General features: G+C 42.3%; 1 protein-coding gene and 1 long non-coding RNA gene across 6 annotated transcripts in view; both read right to left on the bottom strand.

Annotated features, from left to right (window-relative positions):
- The window catches only part of LOC143783527 (uncharacterized), a 137,655-nt gene extending 123,177 nt beyond the window's left edge, over nt 1-14,478 (bottom strand). The window contains exon 1 of the long non-coding RNA XR_013217234.1: nt 14,387-14,478. This is a non-coding gene — a long non-coding RNA (uncharacterized LOC143783527). The remainder of the gene's footprint in view (nt 1-14,386) is intronic.
- A 2,134-nt stretch (nt 14,479-16,612) lies between these two features.
- Nucleotides 16,613-26,875, bottom strand: part of GLI3 (GLI family zinc finger 3) — a 338,369-nt gene continuing 328,106 nt past the window's right edge. For 3 of the 5 annotated variants that reach the window (XM_077269180.1, XM_077269182.1, XM_077269184.1), the window contains 2 exons: nt 21,995-22,325; nt 16,613-20,409 (listed from right to left, as the gene is read on the bottom strand). In XM_077269180.1, coding sequence (XP_077125295.1) covers nt 18,287-20,409; nt 21,995-22,325 — 2,454 coding nt within the window. In that variant the 3' untranslated portion in view covers nt 16,613-18,286. The remainder of the gene's footprint in view (nt 20,410-21,994; nt 22,326-26,875) is intronic. The other 2 variants (XM_077269181.1, XM_077269183.1) reach the window with 1 other exon arrangement.

Genomic DNA, 26,875 nt, shown 5'->3' with positions numbered 1-26,875 from the left:
TACTATATCTGAGTGTCCACCTTCTGTAGGTGTACAGTTCTGAAAATGGTGCATGTCAGAGCACACGTTCGCTCTGCTGTCACCATTACAGTATACTAACTATTGAACCGGTTCTATGCCGGGGTGGCAAGCATTTTTAATTGTACACTTTTAATTTTATGCAATTTTTGAAGGCATTTGTGTCTTTGAATTTGCGTATAGCATTTTCAATAAAATGGTGCCAAAGATCGTGAAATGCATGCTCGCTGACTTCAGCGCCTTTTTATTGAAGTAATGTTTTACAACAGTGATGGCGCACCTTTTAGAGACCGAGTGCCCAAACTGCAACCCAAAACCCAATTATTTATCTCAAAGTGCCAACACTGCAATTTAACCTAAATACTGAGGTTTTAGTTTAGAAAAAAAATCTCATACAGAGAGCAGGCGGGGGCAGCAGAGTAGGCCTGGGCAACAAAGAGCAGGCAGAGGCAACAAAGTGTAGCCACAGACAGAAGCAGGGCTACCGGACTGCAGATATAAAGGAATATGCTCCCCCATCCTGATATATATGCTCCCCCATCCTGGTATATTCTCCACCATCCTAGTATACATCCCCCCATCCTCTTATATGTCCCCCATCGTGGTAAATGGTCCCCCATATTTGTATATGTCCCCATCATGGTATATGCTCCCCCATCCTGGTATATACTCCACCATCCTGATATATTCTCCACCATCCTAGTATACATCCCTCCATCCTCTTATATGTCCCCCATCGTGGTAAATGGTCCCCCATATTTGTATAGGTCGCCATCATGGTATATGCTCCCCCATCCTGGTATATGCTCCTCCATCCTGGTATATGTCCCTCCATTGTGATATATGTGCCTCCATCCTGGTATATGCCCCCATCCTGGTATGTTCTCCTCCATCCTGGTATATGCTATCCCATCATGATATATGCTCCTCCATCCTAGTATATGCTCCCCCATCCTGATATATGTCCATCCATTCTGATACATGTCCCTCCATCCTGGTATATGCCCCTTAACCTCGCATATGGTGCCCCATTTTTGTATATGTCCCCATCCTGGTATGTGCCCTTCCTTCCTGGTATATGCTCCTCCATCCTAGTATATGCTCCCTCATCCAGGTATATGTCCCTCCATACTGATATATGTCCCTCCATCCTGGTATATAGTCCCCCATTTTTGTAAATATGTCTCCATTCTTGTATATGTCCCCATTCTGGTATATGCTCCTCCATCCTGGTATATGCTTCTCCATCCTGGTATATGCTCCTTCATCCTGGTATATGGTCCACCATCTTTGTATATAACCCTATCCTGGCCTATGCTCCTTTATCCTGGTATATGCTCCCCCCATCCTGGTATATGCCCCCTCCATGCTGGCATATGTCCCCCAACCTGGTATATGATCCCCCATCCTGCCTGAGCTGCTGTTGTCCAATACATAGAGAAAAAAACAAAAAACACTCCTACTCATCTTTCCCCTGCAGCTCGTCGTCTTCTGAACCCAGCAGCTGGCTTCAACGTCCAAGCATGATGTCATTGCCATGTGCCCAGTCATGTACACACTGATATCAGCTGTTGGCCTCTGATCGGCTGGCAACGTGTATTGCGGCACATGGACAAGACAAGTTTGTGCGCTGCAATACACTTCAGCTGCATGTGCATCCGAGGATGCACATCCAGCTGAAGTAGGGGCTGGTGTCAGCGGTGCCCACACTACGGCGCCATTTTATTGAACAAACTCTTCAATAAAATGGCACTGTAGTATGGTATGCACATGCGCTGACTCCGGCACCAGACTGTGCAGTCATGGAGGCTTCAGACAGAAGGACACATCTCCGATTATATTATAAATGGCCCCGCTGGCACATACGTCCAGACCCCATTTTGCGGGGGGACTTCGGACATATGCCTCAACGGGGACACAGAATGAAATGTGAAAGCACCCTAAGTTGGGGATTATGCCTGTTTGCCTTACATTTCATTAGGTCTCCTGACTCCATGTGAGCGTTCTTACAGTGGGTTTCTCATGATCAGGATTTTACTTTTTACTAATATGCCAGAGTTAGAATTTGAAACCATTTTTCCGACCTAGTAACATAGTTGTTAACCCTGCTGTTCTGTTCGAAAATGACCGTTTTTGAACTTTGATATTTTTTTAAAAATTCATTATGCGGTTCTGAAACTTATGGTTACTTCTATTTTCCTAATTAGAGGGGTTCTTTCTAAGGGTACCATTTTTTTGGGTTTAGTTTTTGTGCCACATTTTATTTTGCACTTGTACTGTTCCCGGTCAAAAATGACCGAATAGCATTTTATGCTATGTCAGCCATTTTTGAGTAAAACAAATGAGTTATAATTTCTTTTGAGACTACTTATTGCATCTGAGTGATAATGCAGCTGATTCCGCGCTCAAGGGGTGACAAAACACAAGGAAAGTGCAAACAACATGGTATGACCACGTAAATGAAACCTCCCATCAAATGCCTGTGCTGGGCACTGATGCAGAAGAAGCAGTAGGACCGCAAGGGGTTAACAAAGCCTGTGCTGCTGGTGCCCTGCAAATGGAACGACCGTCTTGTGTGGGCTGCAGCTAGCGTAGTGACACATGGAATGTCAGCACAAATAGTACCGCGCCAGGCGGGAACTCACCAGGAGGCAGGTGTAGCAGTGTGTGACGAAGTGCAGTCCATCCGGATCTGTGGTGGAAGATCCGGCGTGTCAGAGATGGGCCAGAGAGCAGGCAGGCAGAGCTAATTGACCGCGGCACAGCGATGAAACAGGGAAGCTACGCAGAGCCAGGGAAAGCCCCGGCCGGTGGCGTCCCTGGATACGAGTGGGGAAGGAAAGGGAAAAAAATGGCTGGTGCGTGGCACAGCGTGTGATGTCACGAGAACCACGGGGCGGCACAGAGACCAGAAAGGTGACTGACGCGTTTCGAAGGAGTGGCATCCTTCTTCATCAGGGTTACCGGTCTCTGAGTGCGCCCAGACATTTAAGTACCGCCTGCCCGCTTAACCCATTGCTGCACTACCCAAAATGGTGATCGTGGGTTCAAAGCCAAAGGGGCCCAGAGGTCGCAATGTGGACATATAGGACGTGACCCATAGAATAGGATAAATGAAATACAGGGGTATGATAACATTACACTGAAATGACGTGTAAAGCTCAATATAAATATACCTGTACACTCTGTTCGATAAACTTTTATAGATAGAGGCAGACTGGTGGCCTATAGATCGAATTGAGAAATTCCAAAATAACAATAAAAAATTTAAAAATTAACCTTTAATCAGTGACCAGTTAAAAGATAATAAATACGTACCTAAAAACCCATACACTAAAGGACTACAAACTGGAAAGTTACAAGCACTAGTAGTGGAGCCCGCACCAGTAAAAGTACACGAATGCTCGTATTCATAAATATGTGCGGGTAACTTAATCGCAGAACCCATATGTGGGCTCTGTGCCTGGCCCGAAAAAGAGACTCGGGACGTGGTACATAAAACCACGGGGCCAGAATAATGAAACATGAAGATAAAAACAAATAAATAACACTAAAATAGATAAAAATAATTATGCATAAAATGGGCTCATCATCCCCCCCTAGTGGCCTGAAAGGATATAGACAAAAAAGGGGGAGGGGGGGAAAGGGGAGACTGAGGGATTTGTCCTATATGTCCACATTGTGACCTCTGGGCCCCTTTGGCTTTAAACCCACGATCACCATTTTGGGTAGTGCAGCAATGGGTTAAGCGGGCAGGCGGTACTTAAATGTCTGGGCGCACTCAGAGACCGGTAACCCTGATGAAGGACGCCACTCCTTCGAAACGCATCGGTCACCTTTCTGGTCTCTGTGCCGCCCCGTGGTTCTCGTGACGTCACACGCTGTACCATGCGTCAGCCATTTTTTTCCCTTTCCTTCCCCGCTCGTATCCAGGGACGACACCGGCCGGGGCTTTCCCTGGCTCTGCGTAGCTTCCCTGTTTCATCGCTGTGCCGCGGTCGATTAACTCTGCCTGCCTGCTCTCTGGCCCATCTCTGACACGCCGGATTTTCCACCACAGAGCCGGACGGACTGGACTTCGTCACACACTGCTACACCTGCCTCCTGGTGAGTTCCCGCCTGGCGCGGTACTATTTGTGCTGACATTCCATGTGACACTACGCTAGCTGCAGCCCACACAAGACGGTTGTTCCATTTGCAGGGCACCAGCAGCATAGGCTTTGTTAACCCCTTGCGGTCCTACTGCTTCTTCTGCATCAGTGCTTAGCACAGGCATTTGATGGGAGGTTTCATTTAAGTGGTCATACCATGTTGTTTGCACTTTGTCACCCGTTGAGCGCAGAATCAGCTGCATTATCACTCACTATTTCCACATCTGACAGCAGTGGCACCTACCTGTCCTGATTCCTGCAGCTGAGGAGCACTTACATACTTAGCTTGTGTGAGGTAGCGCGTGTGTTCTCTTTTTTACTATAGTTACTTATTGCATCTACTATTGTTTATGAAGTAAAAAGTTGCTTTAGGTGCAGATTTACACATGCTTTCAGTACAAACCATACGCATTGGCTTTCAGTACAGTTCTGTGCAATTTTTTTTCTCTGTATGTTATTTACCCTGCTTTTCCTCTAAAAATAAATAAATTCAGTTGTCAAGATTGCATATTGTAAAAGAAAAGATCGTACCAACTTGGGCAGATATTGCAAAAAAGAGAAATGACAATGCTGGGAACGGTAAGAAAAAACAAGCCTGAGCTTCCACAAGGTATTCTCAGCAAAAGAGGTGTACATAGTTTCATGTTTTATTTCACTCAAGACACAACAGTAGTTTCTTATGTTCCAAAAAAACATAAACAAGTGATACTTATGAGCACAATGATGATGCAATAAGCAATCGAGAAGATAGAAAGCCGGACATGATAATGGACTAGGCAGACATGTGTATCATTGTTGTCCTGAATGTAAACAATAGAATAATGTGAAGATTTTCTGAAAAAAAAAATGATTTTTTTTATTTTTTTTATTATTTTTTCTATTTTTTTTTTCAAAATGTTTGCACGCAGTTAAATTTTATACTATAGTTAATTTTAGTAGTTATAGTAGTAGTAGTAGTAGTGGTTTTAGTAAGTTAGTTAAGCTCAAATTTGTAATTTCTTTGCAGAATTCAGTAAGCCCTTGTAACCTTTATAAACACAAAATAAATTTAAAAAAATTGAGTTTTTTTACATATTTTTTTTTTTTTTTTTTTTTTATAATGACCAACCATGTTCACATACAGTATAATAGTGCAACAGGTATTCAAAAAATTATTTTTAAGTAGCTAAAACAGCATTTTAATAGGTCCGGTCAAAAATGACCGGAGCAGTACAAGTGTATAGTGGAAACGAACAGAACAGCAGGGTTAAAGTTGAAGGAATAGTCCATGAGCCGGGCCAGATATCGGTACCACCCGGAGTGACTAATTTTCTTTGGTATTTTTAGGTAGATGCATGTCTGTAGTTTATTTTTTGATATGATAGCCCTTACATATACGTAGCTTATTAACCCCTTCAGCCCTAGGCCTATTTGTACCCAAGTGCCTAAGCCAATCTGACCTGTGCCACTTCATGGGCTAATAACTTTGGAACGCTTTCACCTATCCAAGCCATTCTGAGATTGTTTTCTCGTGACATATTGTACTTCACGTCAGTGCTAAATGGGAGTCAATATATTTTACCTTTCTATATAAAAAAATGCTAAATATTCGGAAATTTTGGAAAAATCGGCAATTTTTTAACTTTGAAATTCTCTGCTTTTTACAAAAATACTGATACCCCCCATAATAGTTATTAATTTACACTCCCCACATGTTTACTTCATATTGGCATCATTTTGAAAATGAAACCTTATTGTTTTACGACGTAATAGGGCTTATAGTTTTATGCGCAATTTTTCACATTTACAGCAAAACCCACTTTTCAAAGGACCAAGTCACTTCTGAAGTCACTTTAAGGGGCTTACATAACAGAAACCACCCATAAATTACCCCATTTTGCAAACTACACCCCTCAAGCTGTTCAAAACTCATTTTTAAAAACTGTTAACCCTTTAGGTGTTCCACAGGAATTTTAGCAGAATGAAGGCGAAATTTCAAAATTTCATTTTTTTTCCAGATATTACATTGTAATCCAATTTTACCTGCAACCTAGCAAGGGTTAACGGCAAACCCAAACTTGGTTACCCTAATTCTGCAGTTTATAGAAACACCCCACATGTACTCGTAAACTAAAGTATGGGCACACAGCACAGCTCAACACGGAAGGAGCGCTATGTGGTTTTTGGGTGGCGGATTCACTGGAAGAAATCTAGGGGGCCATGTCACATTTGAAGGCTGCCTGAGGTACCCCCACAGTGGAAACCCCAAAAAGTGACCCTATTTTGGAAACTACACCCCCAAGGAATCTTTTAGGGGGTATAGTGACCACTTTGACCCAACCAGTGTTTCACAGTAGTTGGAAACACTTGGTTGAGAAAATGGAAAAAGTGCATTTTTTACATGAAGGTGTCATTTTAGGCTCATTTTTTTATTTTTAAGAGGTGTACCAGCAAAAAATGCACCCCACTATTTGTTCACCAATCTCTCCCGAACACAACAACACCCGATATGTTGTCGTACACTGCAGTATTGGGGAACGGCAGGCCTCGGAAGGGAAGGAGCGCCAAATGACTTTTGGAGTGCAAATTTTACTGGAAGAAATCTAGGGGGCTATGTCACATTTGAAGACACCCTGAGGTGCCCCAACACACGCACACACACTGACACATAACCTATTACTATGCCACAATGTCTCGGCTGCCCATAGAACACCCAGAGGTCCATGAATACTTCATGCAAGGTGGCTTTTCGGTCCAGATCGGTAGCAAGAATCCTTTTGGACGAATTCCTGTGGACCAGACCATTGAAGAGACAATCAACAAAGACACCCAGACACCAGGGGGCACAAAAGGCTTCAGCCTCAAAGTTGGAGCTGTTTCCAGGTTCTACCTGACATCAGAGTACCGCAGTATGTACTTGAGGCAGCTGAGGGCCCTGGTAGGCCAACAATATACTGACTTCAGCCATTCAGACCTACAGGTGTCTAGGATTAGAAGAGATGAAGCCGATGTCCAATCTTTCGTTCAACTGCTGGAGACAGGTTGGGTGAACCCCTTCAACAAAGAGCATAATGGTGAACTTATCAGTTTGTCAACAGCGACTGTAGCACCACCAGATGTAGCCAAAGACCTTCAAGGGGCATACAGTATAGGAGAGGATGCATATCAAACATTCAAGGATGAGCGTTTGGGTACCGATAAGCCAACTACATTGTTTCATGACAAGATGACGAAGAACAAACTTAAAACGTTCTCTAACATCCAAATGAAGACACGCAGACAAGGTCTTGGCAAGGAGGTAATTTTGAAGGCTGACAGAAACCTATTTGGCCAGATGATACTTGTAGCTGAGAACAGAAAGCTACAAATGAGTGATGTCTTGACTCATCCCCTGGGTCCATTGCCATGGGCACTTGCCAATGGTGATGGGTCTATCCGCAAGACCAACAAGGCTGCCCTCGCAAGGGAGTTGGAGAGGAATGCTCGTCCTGCAGAAGTGATCCCCGAGCCCTCTGCAACCATCATTGATGGGATGAGCCTGGTTCAGAAACTGAAGGGAAACAATGCAACATTTGGCCAGCTAGCAGGCACAGCAATGAGTCGCGCTATCCATGAGGGTGCTAAGAGCAAGCGCATTGATATTGTCTTTGACGTCTACAAGGAGACATCCATCAAAGATACAGAAAGAGTCAACAGATATGAAGGCACAGGGATCCATTTCAAGAACATTCAACATGGGCACAACATCCAGCAGTGGAAAAAGCTTCTAAGTAGTTCCTCCAACAAGGCAAGTCTCATAAAGTTTCTGGTAGAAGAATGGAAGGCGAAACACCACAGGGAGAAGCTTGAGGAGAAGGAGCTGTATGTCACATGTGAGCAGCTCTGCTTTAAGATCACCAAAGAACAGTGGGAAGAGGCTGCTGACCTTAAGTCAAATCAAGAAGAAGCAGACACACGCCTCCTTCTCCATGCTCTTCATGCAGCAGAATCTGGTTACAAGTCGGTCATCATCACTTCGGAGGATACTGATGTCATGGTCCTGTGTCTGGGCATGTGCCACAAAATCCCATCCCACCTGTTCCAGAAATGCGGTACACAGAACCGGACAAGATTCCTGGATATCACCACTCTGAGCCGAACATTGGGAGGCAGCGTATGTGATTCATTGATTGGTATGCATGCATTTACAGGCTGTGACACCGTCAGTGCATTCGCTGGCCGTGGGAAGATGACGACACTCAAGCAGTTGAAGATGAACAAGACATACCAGGATGCCTTTCAGGAAGTTGGTCGTTCATGGGAAGTGTCTACCGAACTTTTTGAGAAGTTACAGGAAATCACCTGCCACATGTACCTGCCAACTACCCAAACAACTGAGGTAAACAGGCTCCGTTATCAGCTGTTCTGTGCCAGACGTGGAGTGGTAGAGTCAAGTCAACTCCCTCCTTGCCAGGACTGCCTTTTCATGCATGCACTGCGTGCAAACTACCAGGCTGCGATCTGGAGGAGAAGTCTGCAGAGCCAGCCATGGGTTGCAAACCCAACAGACTGCGGTTGGATGATAGATAACGACGGAAAGCTTGTTGTCAAGTGGATGCAAGGGGCACCAGCACCAGAAGCTATTATACAGCTACTGTCCTGCAAGTGTGTGCGGTCATGTGAACTTCCTCAGTGTACTTGCCTCAGCAATGGCCTGAAGTGCACAGACATGTGCAGATTACAGACATGCCAGAACAAGGGTACTGAAGACGAGCCAGTAGAACAACAGTCAGATTCAGAGTCCGATGTTGAAGATATTATGGAGTAACATATATATATATATATATATATATATATATATATATATATATATATATATATATATATGCACATGACATGTTCAGTGTGTATTTACATAACTTGGATTAAATTTTGTTACAAATACTACATCTAGTCACTCCGGGTGGTACCGATATCGTCATATTTGGTTCTTGGCTCATGCTAAAATTCCTGTGGAACACCTAAAGGGTTAACAGTTTTTAAAAATGAGTTTTGAACAGCTTGAGGGGTGTAGTTTGCAAAATGGGGTAATTTATGGGTGGTTTCTGTTATGTAAGCCCCTTAAAGTGACTTCAGAAGTGACTTGGTCCTTTGAAAAGTGGGTTTTGCTGTAAATGTGAAAAATTGCGCATAAAACTATAAGCCCTATTACGTCGTAAAACAATAAGGTTTCATTTTCAAAATGATGCCAATATGAAGTAAACATGTGGGGAGTGTAAATTAATAACTATTATGGGGGGTATCAGTATTTTTGTAAAAAGCAGAGAATTTCAAAGTTAAAAAATTGCCGATTTTTCCAAAATTTCCGAATATTTAGCATTTTTTTATATAGAAAGGTAAAATATATTGACTCCCATTTAGCACTGACGTGAAGTACAATATGTCACGAGAAAACAATCTCAGAATGGCTTGGATAGGTGAAAGCGTTCCAAAGTTATTAGCCCATGAAGTGGCACAGGTCAGATTGGCTTAGGCACTTGGGTACAAATAGGCCTAGGGCTGAAGGGGTTAATAAGCTACGTATATGTAAGGGCTATCATATCAAAAAATAAACTACAGACATGCATCTACCTAAAAATACCAAAGAGAATTAGTCACTCCGCTTGGTACCGATATCGTCAAATTTGGTTCTTGGCTCATGGACTAGAAGACTTTAAGTCCATCTAGTTCAACCCATAGCCTAACCTAACATGCCCTAACATATTGATCCAGAGGAAGGCAAAAAAAAACCATGTGGCAAAGAGTAAGCTCCACATTGGGGAAAACAAATCCTTCCTGACTCCACATACGGCAATCAGACTAGTTCCCTGGATCAACACCCTATCAAGGAATCTAGTGTATATAACCTGTAACATTATACTTTTCAAGAAAAGAAATCCAGTCCCCTCTTAAATTTAAGTAATGAATCACTCATTACAACATCATATGGCAGAGAGTTCCATAGTCTCATTGCTCTTACAGTAAAGAATCCGCTTCTGTTATTATGCTTAAACCTTCTTTCCTCCAGACGTAGAGGATGCCCCCTTGTCCCGGTCTCAGGTCTATGATTAAAAAGATCATCAGAAAGGTCTTTGTACTGTCCCCTCATATATTTATACATTAACATAAGATCACCCCTTAGCCTTCGTTTTTCCAAACTAAATAGCCCCAAGTGTAATAATCTATCTTGGTATTGCAGACCCCCCAGTCCTCTAATAACCTTGGTCACTCTTCTCTGCACCCGCTCTAGTTCAGCTATGTCTTTCTTATACACCGGAGACCAGAACTGTACACAGTATTCTAAGTGTGGTCGAACTAGTGACTTGTATAGAGGTAAAATTATGTTCTCCTCATGAGCATCTATGCTTCTTTTAATGCATCCCATTATTTTATTTGCCTTTGTAGCAGCTGCTTGACACTGGCCACTAAATGTGAGTTTGTCATCCACCCATACTCCCAGGTCTTTTTCATTGACGGTTTTGCCCAGAGTTTTAGAACTAAGCACAAAGTTATACATCTTATTACTTCTACTGTTGTGAAGTGCTTATTTGGAGTTCAGAAGGTCTCTTTTTTGGGTTTTATTTTTTTTCCCTCGTCTATAGAAATGGATCCTGTTAAGGTCCAAGCCATTCAACCCACATCGGTGAAGAGCCTTCAGAAATTTTTGGGCTTTGCTAATTTTTATCGTCGTTTCATAGCCAACTTTTCCAGTGTGGTTAAGCCCCTGACCGATTTGACGAAGAAAGGCGCTGATGTGACGAATTGGTCCTCTGCGGCTGTTGAGGCCTTTCAGGAGCTTAAACGCCGATTTACATCTGCCCCTGTGTTGCGTCAGCCGGATGTTTCTCTTCCTTTTCAGGTTGAGGTTGACGCTTCTGAGATTGGGGCAGGGGCCGTTTTGTCTCAGAGGAATTCTGATGGTTCTTTGATGAAACCGTGTGCTTTTTTTTCCAGAAAGTTTTCGCCTGCGGAGCGCAATTATGACGTTGGAAATCGGGAGTTGTTGGCTATGAAGTGGGCATTTGAGGAGTGGCGACATTGGCTTGAGGGAGCCAAGCACCGCGTTGTGGTCTTGACCGATCATAAGAATCTGATTTACCTCGAGTTGGCCAAGCGGCTGAACCCTAGACAGGCTCGATGGTCCCTGTTTTTCTCCCGTTTTGATTTTGTGGTCTCGTATCTTCCGGGATCTAAGAATGTTAAGGCTGATGCCCTCTCTAGGAGTTTTTTGCCTGATTCTCCCGGAGTCCTTGAGGTGGTTGGCATTCTTAAAGAAGGGGTGATTCTTTCTGCCATCTCCCCTGATTTGCAGCGGGTGCTTCAGGAATTTCAGGCTGATAAACCTGACCGCTGTCCTGTGGGGAAGCTGTTTGTTCCTGATAGATGGACTAGTAAGGTAATTTCTGAGGTTCATTATTCAGTGTTGGCTGGTCATCCTGGGATTTTTGGTACCAGAGATTTGGTTGCTAGGTCCTTTTGGTGGCCTTCCTTGTCACAGGATGTGCGTTCTTTTGTGCAGTCCTGTGGGACTTGTGCCCGGGCCAAGCCTTGCTGTTCCCGCGCTAGTGGGTTGCTTTTGCCTTTGCCGGTCCCTGAGAGGCCCTGGACGCATATTTCCATGGATTTTATTTTGGATCTTCCTGTTTCCCAGAAGATGTCTGTTATCTGGGTGGTTGGTGACCGGTTCTCTAAAATGGTCCATTTGGTACCTTTGCCTAAATTGCCTTCATCCTCTGATTTGGTTCCATTGTTTTTTCAGCATGTGGTTTGTTTGCATGGCATTCCGGAGAATATTGTGTCTGACAGAGGTTCCCAGTTTGTTTCTAGGTTTTGGCGGGCCTTTTGTGCTAGGATGGGCATTGATTTGTCTTTTTCTTCGGCGTTCCATCCTCAGACTAATGGCCAAACTGAGCGAACTAATCAGACCTTGGAAACCTATTTGAGATGCTTTGTGTCTGCTGATCAGGATGATTGGGTGGCTTTCTTGCCGTTGGCCGAGTTTGCCCTTAATAATCGGGCTAGTTCGGCTACTTTGGTATCGCCTTTCTTTCGTAATTTTGGTTTTCATCCTCGTTTTTCTTCGGGGCAGGTTGAGCCTTCTGATTGTCCTGGTGTGGATTCTGTGGTGGACAGGTTATAGCAGATTTGGACTCATGTGGTAGACAATTTGACGTTGTCTCAGGAAAAGGCTCAACGTTTTGCTAACCGCCGTCGGTGTGTTGGTCCCCGGCTTCGGGTGGGGGATTTAGTCTGGTTATCTTCTCGTCATGTTCCTATGAAGGTTTCTTCCCCTAAGTTCAAGCCTCGGTTTATTGGTCCTTATAAGATTTCTGAGATTATCAATCCGGTGTCTTTTCGTTTGGCCCTTCCAGCCTCTTTTGCCATCCATAATGTTTTCCATAGATCCTTGTTGCGGAGATATGTGGTGCCCGTTGCTCCCTCGGTTGATCCTCCTGCCCCGGTGTTGGTTGAGGGGGAGTTGGAATATGTGGAGAAAATTTTGGATTTTCGTTTTTCGAGGCGGAGGCTTCAGTATCTTGTCAAGTGGAAGGGTTATGGCCAGGAGGATAATTCTTGGGTTGTTGCCTCCGATGTCCATGCCGCCGATTTGGTTCGTGCCTTTCACTTGGCTCGTCCTGATCGGCCTGGGGGCTCTGGTGAGGGTTCGGTGACCCCTCCTCAAGGGGGGGGTACTGTTGTGAATTCCGCTCTTTGGCTCCCTCCAGTGGTTGTAGGTGGCACTTTTGTGAGTTCTGCTCTTGGGCTCCCTCCGGTGGATTTAAGTGGAACTGCTGCTTCTTGGATTTAGCATTCAGCAGCTGCTTCCACTGATCGTCTATTCTGGCTCGGCTATTTATCCTGGCTTTGTCCTTCAGCCTGTGCCAGTTGTCAATGGTTCCTGGTTGGATTTACATCTCTCTTGGATTTCCCTGATATTCTGTCCAGTTCACCAAAGATAAGTCCTTGCTTTGTTCTTTTGCAGTTCACTTGTTGTGGACTTAATCGTTCAGCACATTCTGTTTTTTCTAGTCCAGCTTGTCAGTATGTTTTTTCAGTTAAGCTGGAAGCTCTGGAAAGCAGATTTACCCTCCGCACCTTTAGTCAGGTGTGGAGATTTTTGCAAACTCTGTGGTGGATTTTTCTAGTTTTTAATATTGACCGCACAGTATTCTGTCCTGTACTATCTGTCTAGCTAGATTGGCCTCCTTTGCTACATCCTGGTTTCATTCTGTGTATGTCATTTCCCTCTCCACTCACAGTCAATATTTGTGGGGGGCTGTCTGTCCTTTGGGAATTTTCTCTGAGGCAAGATACCTTTCCTGTTTCTATCTTTAGGGGTAGTTAGTCCTCCGGCTGTGACGAGGTGTCTAGGGAGTGACAGGAACATCCCACGGCTACTTCTAGTGTTGTGTTAAGCTCAGGAACTGCGGTCAGTACAGGTACCACCTCCTCCAGAGCACGTCCCATGTTGCTCCTAAACCACCAGTTCATAACATTCTACCCAAGTGCATGACCTTACATTTATCCCCATTAAAGCTCATTTGCCATTTATCAGCCCAAGCTTCTAGTTTACATAAATCATCCTGTAATATAAAATTGTCCTCCTCTGTATTGAGTACCCTGCAGAGTTTAGTGTCACCTGCAAATATTGAAATTCTGCTCTGTATGCCCCCTACACGATCATTAATAAATATGTAAAAAGAAGAGGGCCCAATACTGACCCCTGTGGTACCCCACTGCAAGCCGCGACCCAGTCTGAGTGTGCTCCATTAATAACCACCCTTTGTTTCCTATCCCTGAGCCAGCTCTTAACCTACTTACACATATTTTCCCCTATCCCCATTATTCTCATTTTATGTATCAACCTTTTGTGTGGCACCGTATCAAAAGCTTTTGAAAAGTCCATATACACTACGTCCACTGGGTTCCCTTGGTCCAGTCCGGAACTCACCTCTTCATAGAAATTGATCAGATTAGTCTGACAGGAACGGTCCCTAGTAAACCCATGTTGATATTAGTGGAAAAATTAGATAAACCTTGTACGGATATATTTACCCACAAATCCTGGATTGCCAGTAAACAGCAGGATACAAATTATTGCATAGATAGTATTATGTCCCCTGAAAACTACACAAGATTCACCAGATAGTCTCCCCTCTATGTTAGCTCTAAGACTCAGCAGAGGACACATAATTATATATTTATATTTTGGAACTGACCTTTTGGCATGCTGAAAGAAGGTACCCATAGTGAGCTTTGAGGTCTTAGATATTCCACGTAGCCAGACTGGAGCTTTATTCTTATAACATCTCTCTGACCTTTGTATGACAACATACCATAAAACCATGTGCCACAAGATCATGTATCTCTACTCATAATTAATCATTAGACCAGTTGGACATTTGTATGCTGCTTACATATAGATATGGATGTCCATATTGTTTGCCTTTTTTCCGTATCAGTTGTGGCTCAGCAAGTTCATTACTTTGTGTACTGTTAACTGGTTTAACCACTGTCATTTATTAATACGAAATGCCAAGCAATTCCTGATGAGCTAGCATATTCCTATTGTCAAAAAAGGTTTGGATTGATGAGGCTTCATAAACTGAATTTACCAAACCTATTCCACACAATGCAAAAAAAAATCTGCCACGGAAATTGACGTAGATTTTAAATCCACAGCATGCAAATATATGTTGATGTTTTTACTCCAGATTTCACGTATTTTGGTCAAGAATTAAAATTCCCTAGCAACTCTGAATCAAAATATGTGACAAATCCCAATGTAACGCATGCAGATTTTTACAAAGATTTTGATATTAAAAAATGGGTGTTAACAGACCCTTAGGGTAAATAATGTGAAGTGTTAAGAAGAAGGATTTAAAGAGACAACAACCTTGCAATCATTAATGTACATTTTGGCCATCTTGGCTGGTTTCCTGGGGTTGTGGAGAATATTATTATAATAGTTTTGATAGCTTAGTTACTTACAAATCCAAATAGATTTTGTGTGATTTATTAGGCTAAGTGTTTTTTTCCCTCTGGCTACAGACGTTACAATGGATTTTCTTGCATGCTGGACTATTGTTGCCATAGTAAATGACAGAAACCTTAACCGAATCCAATAAACCAAGTAGAAGCCATATACAGATGAGGTGTCACGCTGTGACTGTATGTGATTCGGGAAAGGAGCCCTGAATCGTCCCCATCTATCCCTGCTATCAAAGGTACCTCTGAAGGTGAGGAGGTTTGGGCCACCAGCCTTAATGTTATGTCCTGTTAATCGAATCTTAAGCTGTTCCCTACCCCCTTCCCCAGGGGAACTGGGACAGATATGCTAGTGAATAAAAGGAAGTAATACTTTCACTGACAAGGAAGAGAAGGTCTGGCAAGATTTTATAGTGAGATGAAATGACTAAGTCAGGAACAGCTGCAAGTTTCTAACCAGCATAAAAAGGGTCGTTAACCTCTTCAGCACAAACACAAAGGCTAAATGGAAGATCTGCAATTCACAATACATAGTGATCTTCTAACTCCAGATATTCCAGGAGGACGTGACCCACTTGTGACATGAGGAATACGTTGGATGGGTGTCATGTATTGTTGGTCTGGTATTTGAATACTAGGATATTTATGGATTTCCTAGCCATTGAGAGACAGCTAAGTGAAGAGACAATAAGACTTATAAGACTTTCTTTCAAACTTTTTCTAAGGTAATATGATTTGACTGGTAAGAAAGTAAGATTCTGGTAATCAGTTGAGGATCATTTAAAGCCCCATTTTAGGCATATAAGCTAAGGCCACCACCATCAGGGGCTTATGTACAGCATTCTATAATGCTGTAGATAAGCCCCCGATGTAACCTGAAAGATAAGAAAAAACAAGTTAGATTATACTTACCCAGGTGCGGTCCCGATGCAGTCAGATCCGATGGGCGTCACGGTCAGGGTCCAGCGCCTCCCATCTTCATTCGATGATGTCCTCTTCTTTGCTTCCTGTCGTGGCTCCTACGCAGGCATACTTTGTCTGCCCTGTTGAGAGCAGAACAAAGTACTGCAGTGCGCAGGCGCCAGGCCCTCAACAGGGCAGACAAAGTAAGCCTGCGCAGGAGCCGCAACAGGAAGCAAAGAAGAGGACATCATCGAATGAAGATGGGAGGCACCGGACCACAACGGGACCGCCCCTGGGTGAGTATAATCTAACTTGTTTTTCATATCTTTCAGGTTACATCGGCATCTATAATGCTGTAGATAAGCCCCTGATGGCAGTGGCCTTAGCTTATAGGCCTAAAATGGGGTGACAGATTCCCTTTAAACCTAAATGTAAGAGAACTTAGTTTTGTAGGTTCTAGTGCTTGTTATGTTTAACAAATACTCTTAACCACATCCACATGTATATTATGTGTATAGCATTAGAAAAGAGACAGTGAAAATCATGGATAATTACAAAGTTCTTTTTATTAATGTAAGAATTTTTTTTTGCTTCATTTTTTATTTTTGTTACAAAAAAGCTAAGTGGTTCTGACAGCAAAAAGTACATTTATTGTGTACATAGTGCTACAGATCCATCCAACTGGTCCAAGGCTTGAGACTATTGGATCCAGAGATGTTGAATGTCTGTATTGAACTATGGCTAGCGGGCCTATAAATTCATACTCCTATCTCTAAAGCATTTTTTCATATATTTACACAGTAAAAAAAAGAAGAAAATAAGGAAAAAAAAAGAGTACACATTTCAATACAAAAACATTTGTAAAAAAAAAAGGAAAAGGTGACAAATAAAAAGTACTTATTTCTATCATACATTATTTTCAGGATGCACCGTACAAAGGCCATTCTATAAAGTCTCAATAAGCAGTCATGAAAAGAAAAAGATTTGAATATGAAAAGACTGGCATGCTATTGACTGAAAACTGTAGTAGGATGACAAGTTTGGCAATGTTCTTGGTCCCCATAAAAAAAAAAGAAAAATAGCAATAGCAAAAAACAAACTTAAGGCACATACATTTCAAGAATGTACTAAAATGCTGATATGTTACGGACAACATAATATGCTATAGGCAAAATACAAAATAATATAAAATAACGTGAAAGGAAATGTAGTACCTTTTAAAAAGCACTAATAAAACGCAAACCAAGTCTCTTTGGGAAATAAAGTCAACAGTGCTACTTGAAGTCAAGTACCGTTCCACCATATGCAAGAATACAATATTTATGTACGTAACAACAATTCTACTAATTAAAAGTGGATACTTCCCTTTCTACAAAAAGATTGCTTCTTCACGATTCAAGGCGTAAGCACAAATATCAGGTTCATATTGGTAAAGGAGTGTGCCCTGTATCAAGTATGACAAAAAAATCATAACTATAACCCAATTAAAAACTGGCATGACAAGACATACTGATTAACATAAAGGAACGTCCTTCTCTAACTATTGAAAATGGTTAATTTCTGGGTTAAAATATCAGTTAAAAAATACATGTCATACAAAATAAACAGAAATCAACATATTACAAAAAGCGTCTGGGATGTGTTGTCCATATATACGTTTTCCATGCAACCTCCGAAAATACTCACACAAGAGTTGACTTTCATAGGAGCAGTGTAGAATGAGAAGATTTAACTTTAGTAAGTAGGTGAGGACATACAGTATGCAATATGCGGGCAATATAGTCACCATTGATAAGGATGAGCTTGACAGCAACTAGGTTGTGATTTTCCAAACACAATATACTTTACACAATACCAATTTTTCTAATTTACTAAACAGAACAATTCAACATAATTAAGTCTTTTTTCACATGTCATACATGCAGACATTACTTTATGTTGTCGTACACTAAGGAAAAAGTGTACATAGACCCATTTGGAGAAAAATAATTAAAAAAGTAAAAAACAAACAAAAAAAACAAACAAGGTTTTGTGTTGGCAATACTGATCCAAACTTGAAGTGGAAGACTATTTCTCCCTACAATACTTTAGGGTTTGAGTCTTTATTCCATAAATGGAACATACTTGGAATGCATCCCATTTATTTGGGATAAAATTGCTAAAATAACTACATACATATAAAATGAGTTGCTCTTTTTTGTTGATATAAGTTTGTTCTAGTCTACAGTCTATTGCATAACAGCAAGAAACTTGCTTTCTTCTGCAAGTGATGTTAGCAAAGAACTCATGTCCCCAATTGCCATGTTACTGGTGCTCACTGGCATGGTTGGAAATGTAAGAGACGCTCGAGGTGTGGTAAGACGTGACGAATTCCGTGACAGATTTTGGATGATGCTAGGGCTAAGAGCTCCTGAAATTAGGCTGGCATGATCCCCATCATCTATAATGGCATCGAAATCAATTTGGACCCCTTCTAGGCTACTGGCTTCAATATTATTTACTGTGCTGGTCACTTGATTAGCTCCTGGTGAAAGAAGCTCAGATGCATTGGTATTACAGCTATCTTCTAGGAGACAGTTGGCTTCTGTGTGAGAGCCTGATTTGACCCGCTGTTGAATGTATCCCAAAGTCTGGTCATAGAACTGACCTGAATAATTCTGCAGATTGGAACAATGTTGCTGTGGCTGCATTTCTAATTTAATGACATTTGCTTTATAAATTTGTTGGTTGTTTGCACATGACTGGTAATTTCGGACCTGTTGATTAACGCTGGGCTGTGAGGTTGGCAGGAAGGTCTGTGTACCTTCCATACTGTGATTGTTTTGACCTCCAGGTGCCGGATTAGGCCGATTCACTTCTAGGAAATACATGCCATGAATCATATGTTCAGTTGCAAATTGCTGTAGATATTCCTGGTTTAGGAGGTTCTGATTCTGGACAATGTCAGCCGCATTAGGTGACTGCTCGGTGCAGTGCATTGATGGTATAATATTCTGTTGAACAGTCATACTTTGATTGTTGCCTGTAAATTTCTGCCCCCGAATGGCTGGATTATAGGAACTGCCTGTTACTGGATACTGTTGATCTTTTACAGACAGTGAACTATTGTACAGGTTAAGGTTTTGCTGTAATGCTTGAGGATTGATCGGCATACCTTGGTATCCTCTTTGCTGTGATTGGCCACTTTTTGACATGATTTGCTGCTGGACCATCATATTATTGTACGTTCCAAAAGCTCTATTCGGTTGTGCATTTAGGCGATGTCCATACCTAACTCTGGAAGGGGAGTGCTCGGCACTACCTGAGGTAACTTCATTCCATTGTATAGGAAGGTCATTCTTATTAATTACTTGGTCTGTCTGCTCAACATTTTGGAAGGTTTGATTATACGAGTTATTATTAATTTGAGATTGGTCATAGTTATTTCTTGCAGCACTGTTTTGCGGCTTGTCCAACTCATTATTTTGTGAATTTTCATACAGGCTTTGGTTTCGCAAGTTAAGATATTGAACCATATCATCTGGTAAGAAATCTTCATCATCCAAATTCCCTTCTGCTTCCATGATCATGGCCTCCAAGGCAACATTTTCACTTATGCTGGGAGGACATGGAGAATACACACTGCGGGTATAGTTTTGCAGGGCTAAATTGCGCCTTTCCATAGGCGGAGCCACATCGTGAGTGCTGATGCTGTTTAGGCTGTTGAAACGCTGAACTCTACCAGTAGACAAATTAGCAGAAACCATTTTAATGGGGTCACTTGCCCTGCGCATAGCATTCCCCTGTAGCTCATTGGAAATAAAATGTCTTCTTCCAAAAGTGCCTACCCCACCATCACTACACCTTCTAGGAACATTTGATGAAGAAAGAGGAGATATTCTACTATCTCTAGTATCTCCTAGTAATGCCATTCTAGTCTTCAGACTTATCATGTCCATGTTTGGCAGTGGTGTTGGTGGAGGACCACCTGTAGCAGCAGCGTATTTTGCTTTTAACCTATATTGCTGTGCGGGAGTGAGACTGAGGAGGCTTGGTAACCCATCACACTGGCTGGATTCACTAGATCTCCTTGAGGCATCAGTTGATATGGGATCATAGGAATCTGCAACACTTATATTCTGTAGTCTTCCTTCTGCCTGGGAAGCTTCACTGGATCTTCGGCTAGAAAAGCACGGTGAGATTCCAGAAGACCTTCGACTACTTAAGTATGCAGAACTAATTGTGCTCGTATTGCTGTCCCTCCTGTTGTTCAAAATATTCAATACTGTGATGTCCGTGCTAGAAAGTTCATTTCTGTTTGGAAGTGCAGCCACGGATCCTCCCAAATTTATGTTGCAGCCCAACTGTAAACCTAGAAGCAATGAAGGTACATGATAAGTTTCACCTTGTTTTTTTTGCTTTTTAAAGGAACGTGAACACAGTATAGAGCATTGCAAGGAATACAAATAAGTAAGCATTGAGTTTTTGGGCCCAATTCATCAAACATATTTTCCAGAATTCTCAAGTAGAATGGCACTTCTCAAAGGATGGTATTCAAGTAGGGTCCTAACCCTTATTATGCAGAATTCTGCAAAGAACGTGGCACTCAATTTAAGATGAAAACTAGAGGTCTTTATTAATAACCACAATTCACATCAAAATGTTAAGTTTCAGTCAAGTATCTCACCTTCATCAGATACACAAAATGCATAGGAACTTGGTGAATATTGTGAAAATATTTTTAGAGAAAAATGCTCTGTGTGAAGCAGAGACACACTGCGAGAATGGACCCACACTGACACATTACACTGGCGCTATCCTCACAGTGGATTCTCCGCTTTACACACTCTGCTTTTCTCTAATGATATTTTCACCAAATTTCTCTGCAATCCATGAATCTGATGAAGGTCAGAGACTTGACAGAAATCTAGAGCTTGTGGTTAAGCAGCTTATAGCACCTCTCAGTAATGTTAAGGTCATGGGCTCAAGACTTGGGAGACTCACAGAAAAATAATAAGTTTGCAATTGTTTGTTATTTTCCCCTCTACTCCTCCTTGGTCAGGCCTCATCTGGAATAATGTGTCCAGTTCTGGGCACCACATTTTAAAAAATACATTGAAAAACTGGAGCAAGTTCAGAGAAGAGCTACCAGTATGGTAAGCGGACTGCAAAGTATGTCCTACAAGGAACGGTAAAAGGACCTGGGAATGTTTAGCTTGCAAAAAAGAAGGCTAAGACTTAATAGCGGTCTACAAATATCTGAAGGGGACACAGTATGTAGAGGGATCATCCTTATTCTAATTTGCACATGGAAACCCGAGAACCAATGGAAAGAAACTGAAAGGGAGGAGTTACAGATTAGATATTAGAAAAAACTTTTTGACAGTGAGGGTGATCATTGAGTGGAACAGGGTCCCACGAGAGGTGGTGAGTTCTCCTTCAAAGGAAGTCTTCAAACAGAGGCTGGACAGACATCTTTCTGAGATGGTTTATTGAATCCTACATTGAGCAGGGGGTTGGACAGGATGATGCTTGAGGTCCCTTCCAACTCTAACATTCTATGATTCTATGTAATACTTTGATGTGAATTGCATTTTCTAAGAAAGAACTCTAATTTGCACCTTAAATTGACTCCCAAGTTCTTGTCTCAATTTATTCTGGCATAAACTGTTATAAAATGTTGAGACTTTTAGCATTCTTACGCCAGTCCCACCAACTTCTTCTAAAGTGGGTGGTGCTTTACTAGGTCGGGCCATGGCTGAGCATGGCCAACAAAATCATCATCATTTTCACCACAAATGTCTTGGGAGTAAATTTTTTGCAGTGTCACAAAGCAGCTGAAAGATACATGAAATTCATCGAGAGATGTACAGATCTTAACGAATGTGGCGCATATTACTCCAGGGCGCCCTTCATCCATTTGGTTATTAATAAGTGAAAAAAAAATAATACTTTACCATTTCCAGTGATTGGTGGTAGAGATGGTGTTCTTGAAGGTGGAACTGGGTTCAGTCTTGGAAGCACTCCATTAATCTGCTTTATTCTTTCTACTTTGACTTGTTCCATCCATTTGGTTCCTGTCATGATCCTCCTGCCTTGTAAACCAAGTCCTGTGGTTGCTGTGGAAATGGTAGAGTCCATGATTGGGGTATCGTCCAGGGTGCTGAGGTCTCCTATGCTGCCTCCATTGTTCACAGTAAGCTCGATCCCACTGTTGGTATAGTTGCTGATGGGGGACTGCTCGCTGCTGCATGAAGACTTACCACCAGGGCTTGGCTGAGATGTCTGCTTGACATAAAAAAAATATGAATAAGTTAACAACATTTAAAGAACATGCACAGAGTGGTCTAAAGGCATGATGTATTGGCCATAGATATAATACAAGCAACTTACATGCTTTTTATCTTTTTGCATTTGAACTGTAAATATTCTTCATATTTACACACTTTGATCATTTTTAGAACAAAAACAGTAAAAACATACATGATAGTACATGACTAACAAGCACTGAAACATACAATGCAAACAACACAAAACAAAGGTAAACTACAGTGGGGGAAATAAATATTTGATCCCTTGCTGATTTTGTAAGTTTGCCCACTGACAAAGGCATGAACAGTCTATAATTTTAAAAGTAGGTTAATTTTAATATTGAGAGAAAGAATATCAAAAATAAAATCCAGAAAATCACATTGTATAAATTATATAAATTTATTTGTATTTTGCATTGAGAAATAAGTATTTGATCCCCTACAAACCATTAAGAGTTCTGGCTCCTACAGACCAGTTAGACACTCCTAATCAACTTGTTACTTGCATTAAAGACAGCTGTCTTACATAGTCACCTTTATAAAAGACTCCTGTCCACAGACTCAGGTAATCAGACAGACTCTAACCTCTACAACCTGGGCAAGAACAAAGAGGTTGTCATGGACAAGATCATAGACCTGCATGAAGCTGGAATGGGCTACAAAACCATAAGTAAGACACTGGGTGAGACGGAGACAACTGTTGGTGAAATAGTAAGAAAATGGAAGAAATACAAATGACTGTCAATCGACATCGATCTGGGGCACCATGCAAAATCTCACCTCGTGGGGTATCCTTGATCATGAGGAAGGTGAGAGATCAGCCTAAAACTACATGGGGGAAACTTGTTAATGATATCAAGGCAGCTGGAACCACAGTCATCAAGAAAACCATTGGTAACACATTACGTTGTAAAGGTTTAAAATCCTGCAGTGCCTGCAAAGTCCCCCTGCTCAAGATGGTACATGTGCAGGCCCATCTCACGTTTGCCAATGAACACCTGGATGATTCTGTGAGTGATTGGGAGAAGGTGCTGTGGTCAGATAAGACAGAAATTGAGGTCTTTGGCATTAACTCAACTCGCTGTGTTTGGAGGAAGAGAAATGCTGCCTATGACCCAAAGAACACCGTCCCCACTGTCAAGCATGGAAGTGGAAACATTATGTTTTGGGGTGTTTCTCTGCTAAGGGCACAGGACTACTTCACCACATCAATGTGAGAATGGATGGAGTCATGTGTTAGGGGTCGCGTTCCCGCCGCTGCACAGGTGGAATCTCGAGCCATGTCTGCTGCGGTCTCCCATTCTGCATCAGCTGCAGTGGAGCCTGCTCAGCGGAGACGTTGGTCCCAGCATCTCGCTCAGCCTGATACTGTGCAAAGGGTTACTGCTGCCTTTCCAGGCTCTGCTTTTGTAGTCAGCACTGGTCAGCGGCAAGCAGGCTTTTCTGGGACTAAGTCCTGCTTTGTACACACTGAGCATGCCCACGGGAGGACCTCTCATTGGAGGTTGGGAGTCACATGCTCAGGTCCTGTAGCAGCTCCAATTGGACCACTAGGAAGGTCCTTGTCTGCTGAAGCTATATAAGGTTCACATGGCCGCACGGCCATGCGCTAGTATCAACCTATGTTATGAGCTTTGCTACTTGGTGGTCATGTCTGCATGTGGTCACGGTTGGCTGAAATAAGCCCTTAGAATACCGGCACCTCCGGTGAGGAGTTTGTATGCTTGGATTCAGGGCCTGGCTGAAATAAGCCGCTAGAATACCGGCACCTCCGGTGAGGAGTTGTTTGTGTGCTATGCTGTCTGCATAAACACTCTTTGCTTTGCTCAGTTAGGTAGCTGTGATCCTCTGTGAGGTTAACAGGGCACAGCTTTTTCCTATCTTTGCGGTTCTGTGAAGTTAACAGAGTTTGCTTATACCGCCATATAGTGCTGCCAATTACTTTGCAGCAGATATCTCCGCACGGTGGACCCCGGGCTGCGAACGCACCTTGTTGTTTCCTTCCTATACTCGGTGCGTTTCGCTAGCCCTAACACCATGTACAGTAAAATCCTGAGTGACCACCTCCTTCCCTCCGCCAGGACATTAAAAACGGGTTGTGGCTGGGTCTTCCAGCAAGACAATGACCTAAAAACATACAGCCAAGGCAACAAAGGGGTGGCTCAAAAAAAGCACATTAAGGTCATGGAGTGGCCTAGCCAGTCTCCAGACCTTAATCCCATAGAAAACTTATTGAATTGAAGCTCTGAGTTGCCAAGCAACAGCCTCAAAATCTTAATGATTTAGAGATGATCTGCAAAGAGTGGACCAAAATTCCTCCTGACATGTGCGCAAACTTCATAATCAACTACAAAAAAAGTCTGACTGCTGTGCTTGCCAACAAAGGTTTTGCCACCAAGTATTAAGTCTTGTTTGCCAGAGGGATCAAATACTTATTTCTCACTGCAAAATGCAAATAAATTTATATAATTTATACAATGTGATTTTCTGAATTTTATTTTTGATATTCTATCTCTCAATGTTAAATTAAAATTATAGACTGTTCATGTCTTTGTCAGTGGGCAAACTTACAAAATCAGGAAAGTATCAAATACTTATTTCCCCCACTGCATAAATATATAAAAAAATAAAATAAAATCTATTCTGAAGGAAATTAGACAAATCATGTTTCAAAACTATTCTAATTAAAACCGTGATGATGAGGAAATGGTATTACTGATCCAAATATATAGAAAAGAGTATCAGCCCTCACCTTATTACCCACTGTCCTTAGAAAGTTTGAGAAAGACATTTAATAACATCAAACAGAAAAAAACATTAAATTAGTAAATTCAATCTACAACATTGTTACATCTTAGTAATCACAAGATGTCATCTTTGTACTTTGCATGCATTATCTAAAGGATTTAGGTTAGACCATATGAAATGCAGCCAGAAAGAAAATAATGCAAATTTGCAGTAAGTCCTAAACACATTTCATTTTGTAAGTACAAAAAACTCAACTGGATGTCTCCTTTTAATTTAAAATCATTTTCCCACAGTCCAGAGTTTACCGCAGTTCAGGCTGTGAGGGAGCGCAGCTTCAGTGATGTCACCGCTAGTCACTGAAGCTCCGCTCGCAGCATCTCCTCATTCATAGTTTTCAGCCGGGGCGGTTGCAGCCAGGGCCTGGTATTTTGATGTCACTGAACTCTATTTATATATACTTAGGTGCGGACTACATGCTTTTTTGAAGCGCTCCACAGCGGAAACGCATTAAAAAAGTTTGCGGCATTTTCCGCATCTAATGTAAGTCTATGGGGAAAATCTGCACATACAGTGCCTACAAGTAGTATTCAACCCCCTGCAGATTTAGCAGGTTTAATAAGATGCAAATAAGTTAGAGCCTTCAAACTTCAAACAAGAGCAGGATTTATTAACAGATGCATAAATCTTACAAACCAAAAAGTTTTGTTGCTCAGTTAAATTTTTATAAATTTTAAACATAAAAGTGTGGGTCAATTATTATTCAACCCCTAAGTTTAATATTTTGTGGAATAACCTTTGTTTGCAATTACAGCTAATATTCGTCTTTTATAAGACCTGATCAGGCCGGCACAGGTCTCTGGAGTTATCTTGGCCCACTCTTCCATGCAGATCTTCTCCAAGTTATCTAGGTTCTTTGGGTGTCTCATGTGGACTTTAATCTTGAGCTCCTTCCACAAGTTTTCAATTGGGTTAAGGTCAGGAGACTGACTAGGCCACTGCAACACCTTGATTTTTTGCCTCTTGAACCAGGCCTTGGTTTTCTTGGCTGTGTGCTTTGGGTCGTTGTCTTGTTGGAAGATGAAATGACGACCCATCTTAAGATCCTTGATGGAGGAGTGGAGGTTCTTGGCCAAAATCTCCAGGTAGGCCGTGCTATCCATCTTCCCATGGATGCGGACCAGATGGCCAGGCCCCTTGGCTGAGAAACAGCCCCACAGCATGATGCTGCCACCACCATGCTTGACTGTAGGGATGGTATTCTTGGGGTCGTATGCAGTGCCATCCAGTCTCCAAATGTCACGTGTGTGGTTGGCACCAAAGATCTCGATCTTGGTCTCATCAGACCAGAGAACCTTGAACCAGTCAGTCTGAGTCCTCCAAGTGATCATGAGCAAACTGTAGACGAGCCTTGACATGACGCTTTGAAAGTAAAGGTACCTTACGGGCTCATCTGGAACGGAGACCATTGCGGTGGAGTACGTTACTTATGTTATTGACTGAAACCAATGTCCCCACTGCCATGAGATCTTCCCGGAGCTCCTTCCTTGTTGTCCTTGGGTTAGCCTTGACTCTTCGGACAAGCCTGGCCTCGACACGGGAGGAAACTTTCAAAGGCTGTCCAGGCCGTGGAAGGCTAACAGTAGTTCCATAAGCATTCCACTTCCGGATGATGCTCCCAACAGTGGAGACAAGTAGGCCCAACTCCTTGGAAAGGGTTTTGTACCCCTTGCCAGCCTTGTGACCCTCCATGATCTTGTCTCTGATGGCCTTGGAATGCTC

The sequence above is a fragment of the Ranitomeya variabilis genome, chromosome 6 (genome assembly GCF_051348905.1).
Source record: "Ranitomeya variabilis isolate aRanVar5 chromosome 6, aRanVar5.hap1, whole genome shotgun sequence".
Lineage (NCBI taxonomy): Eukaryota > Metazoa > Chordata > Amphibia > Anura > Dendrobatidae > Ranitomeya > Ranitomeya variabilis.
Note: the sequence above shows the minus strand (reverse complement) of the source record. Positions and strands in the feature narration are given on the sequence as shown.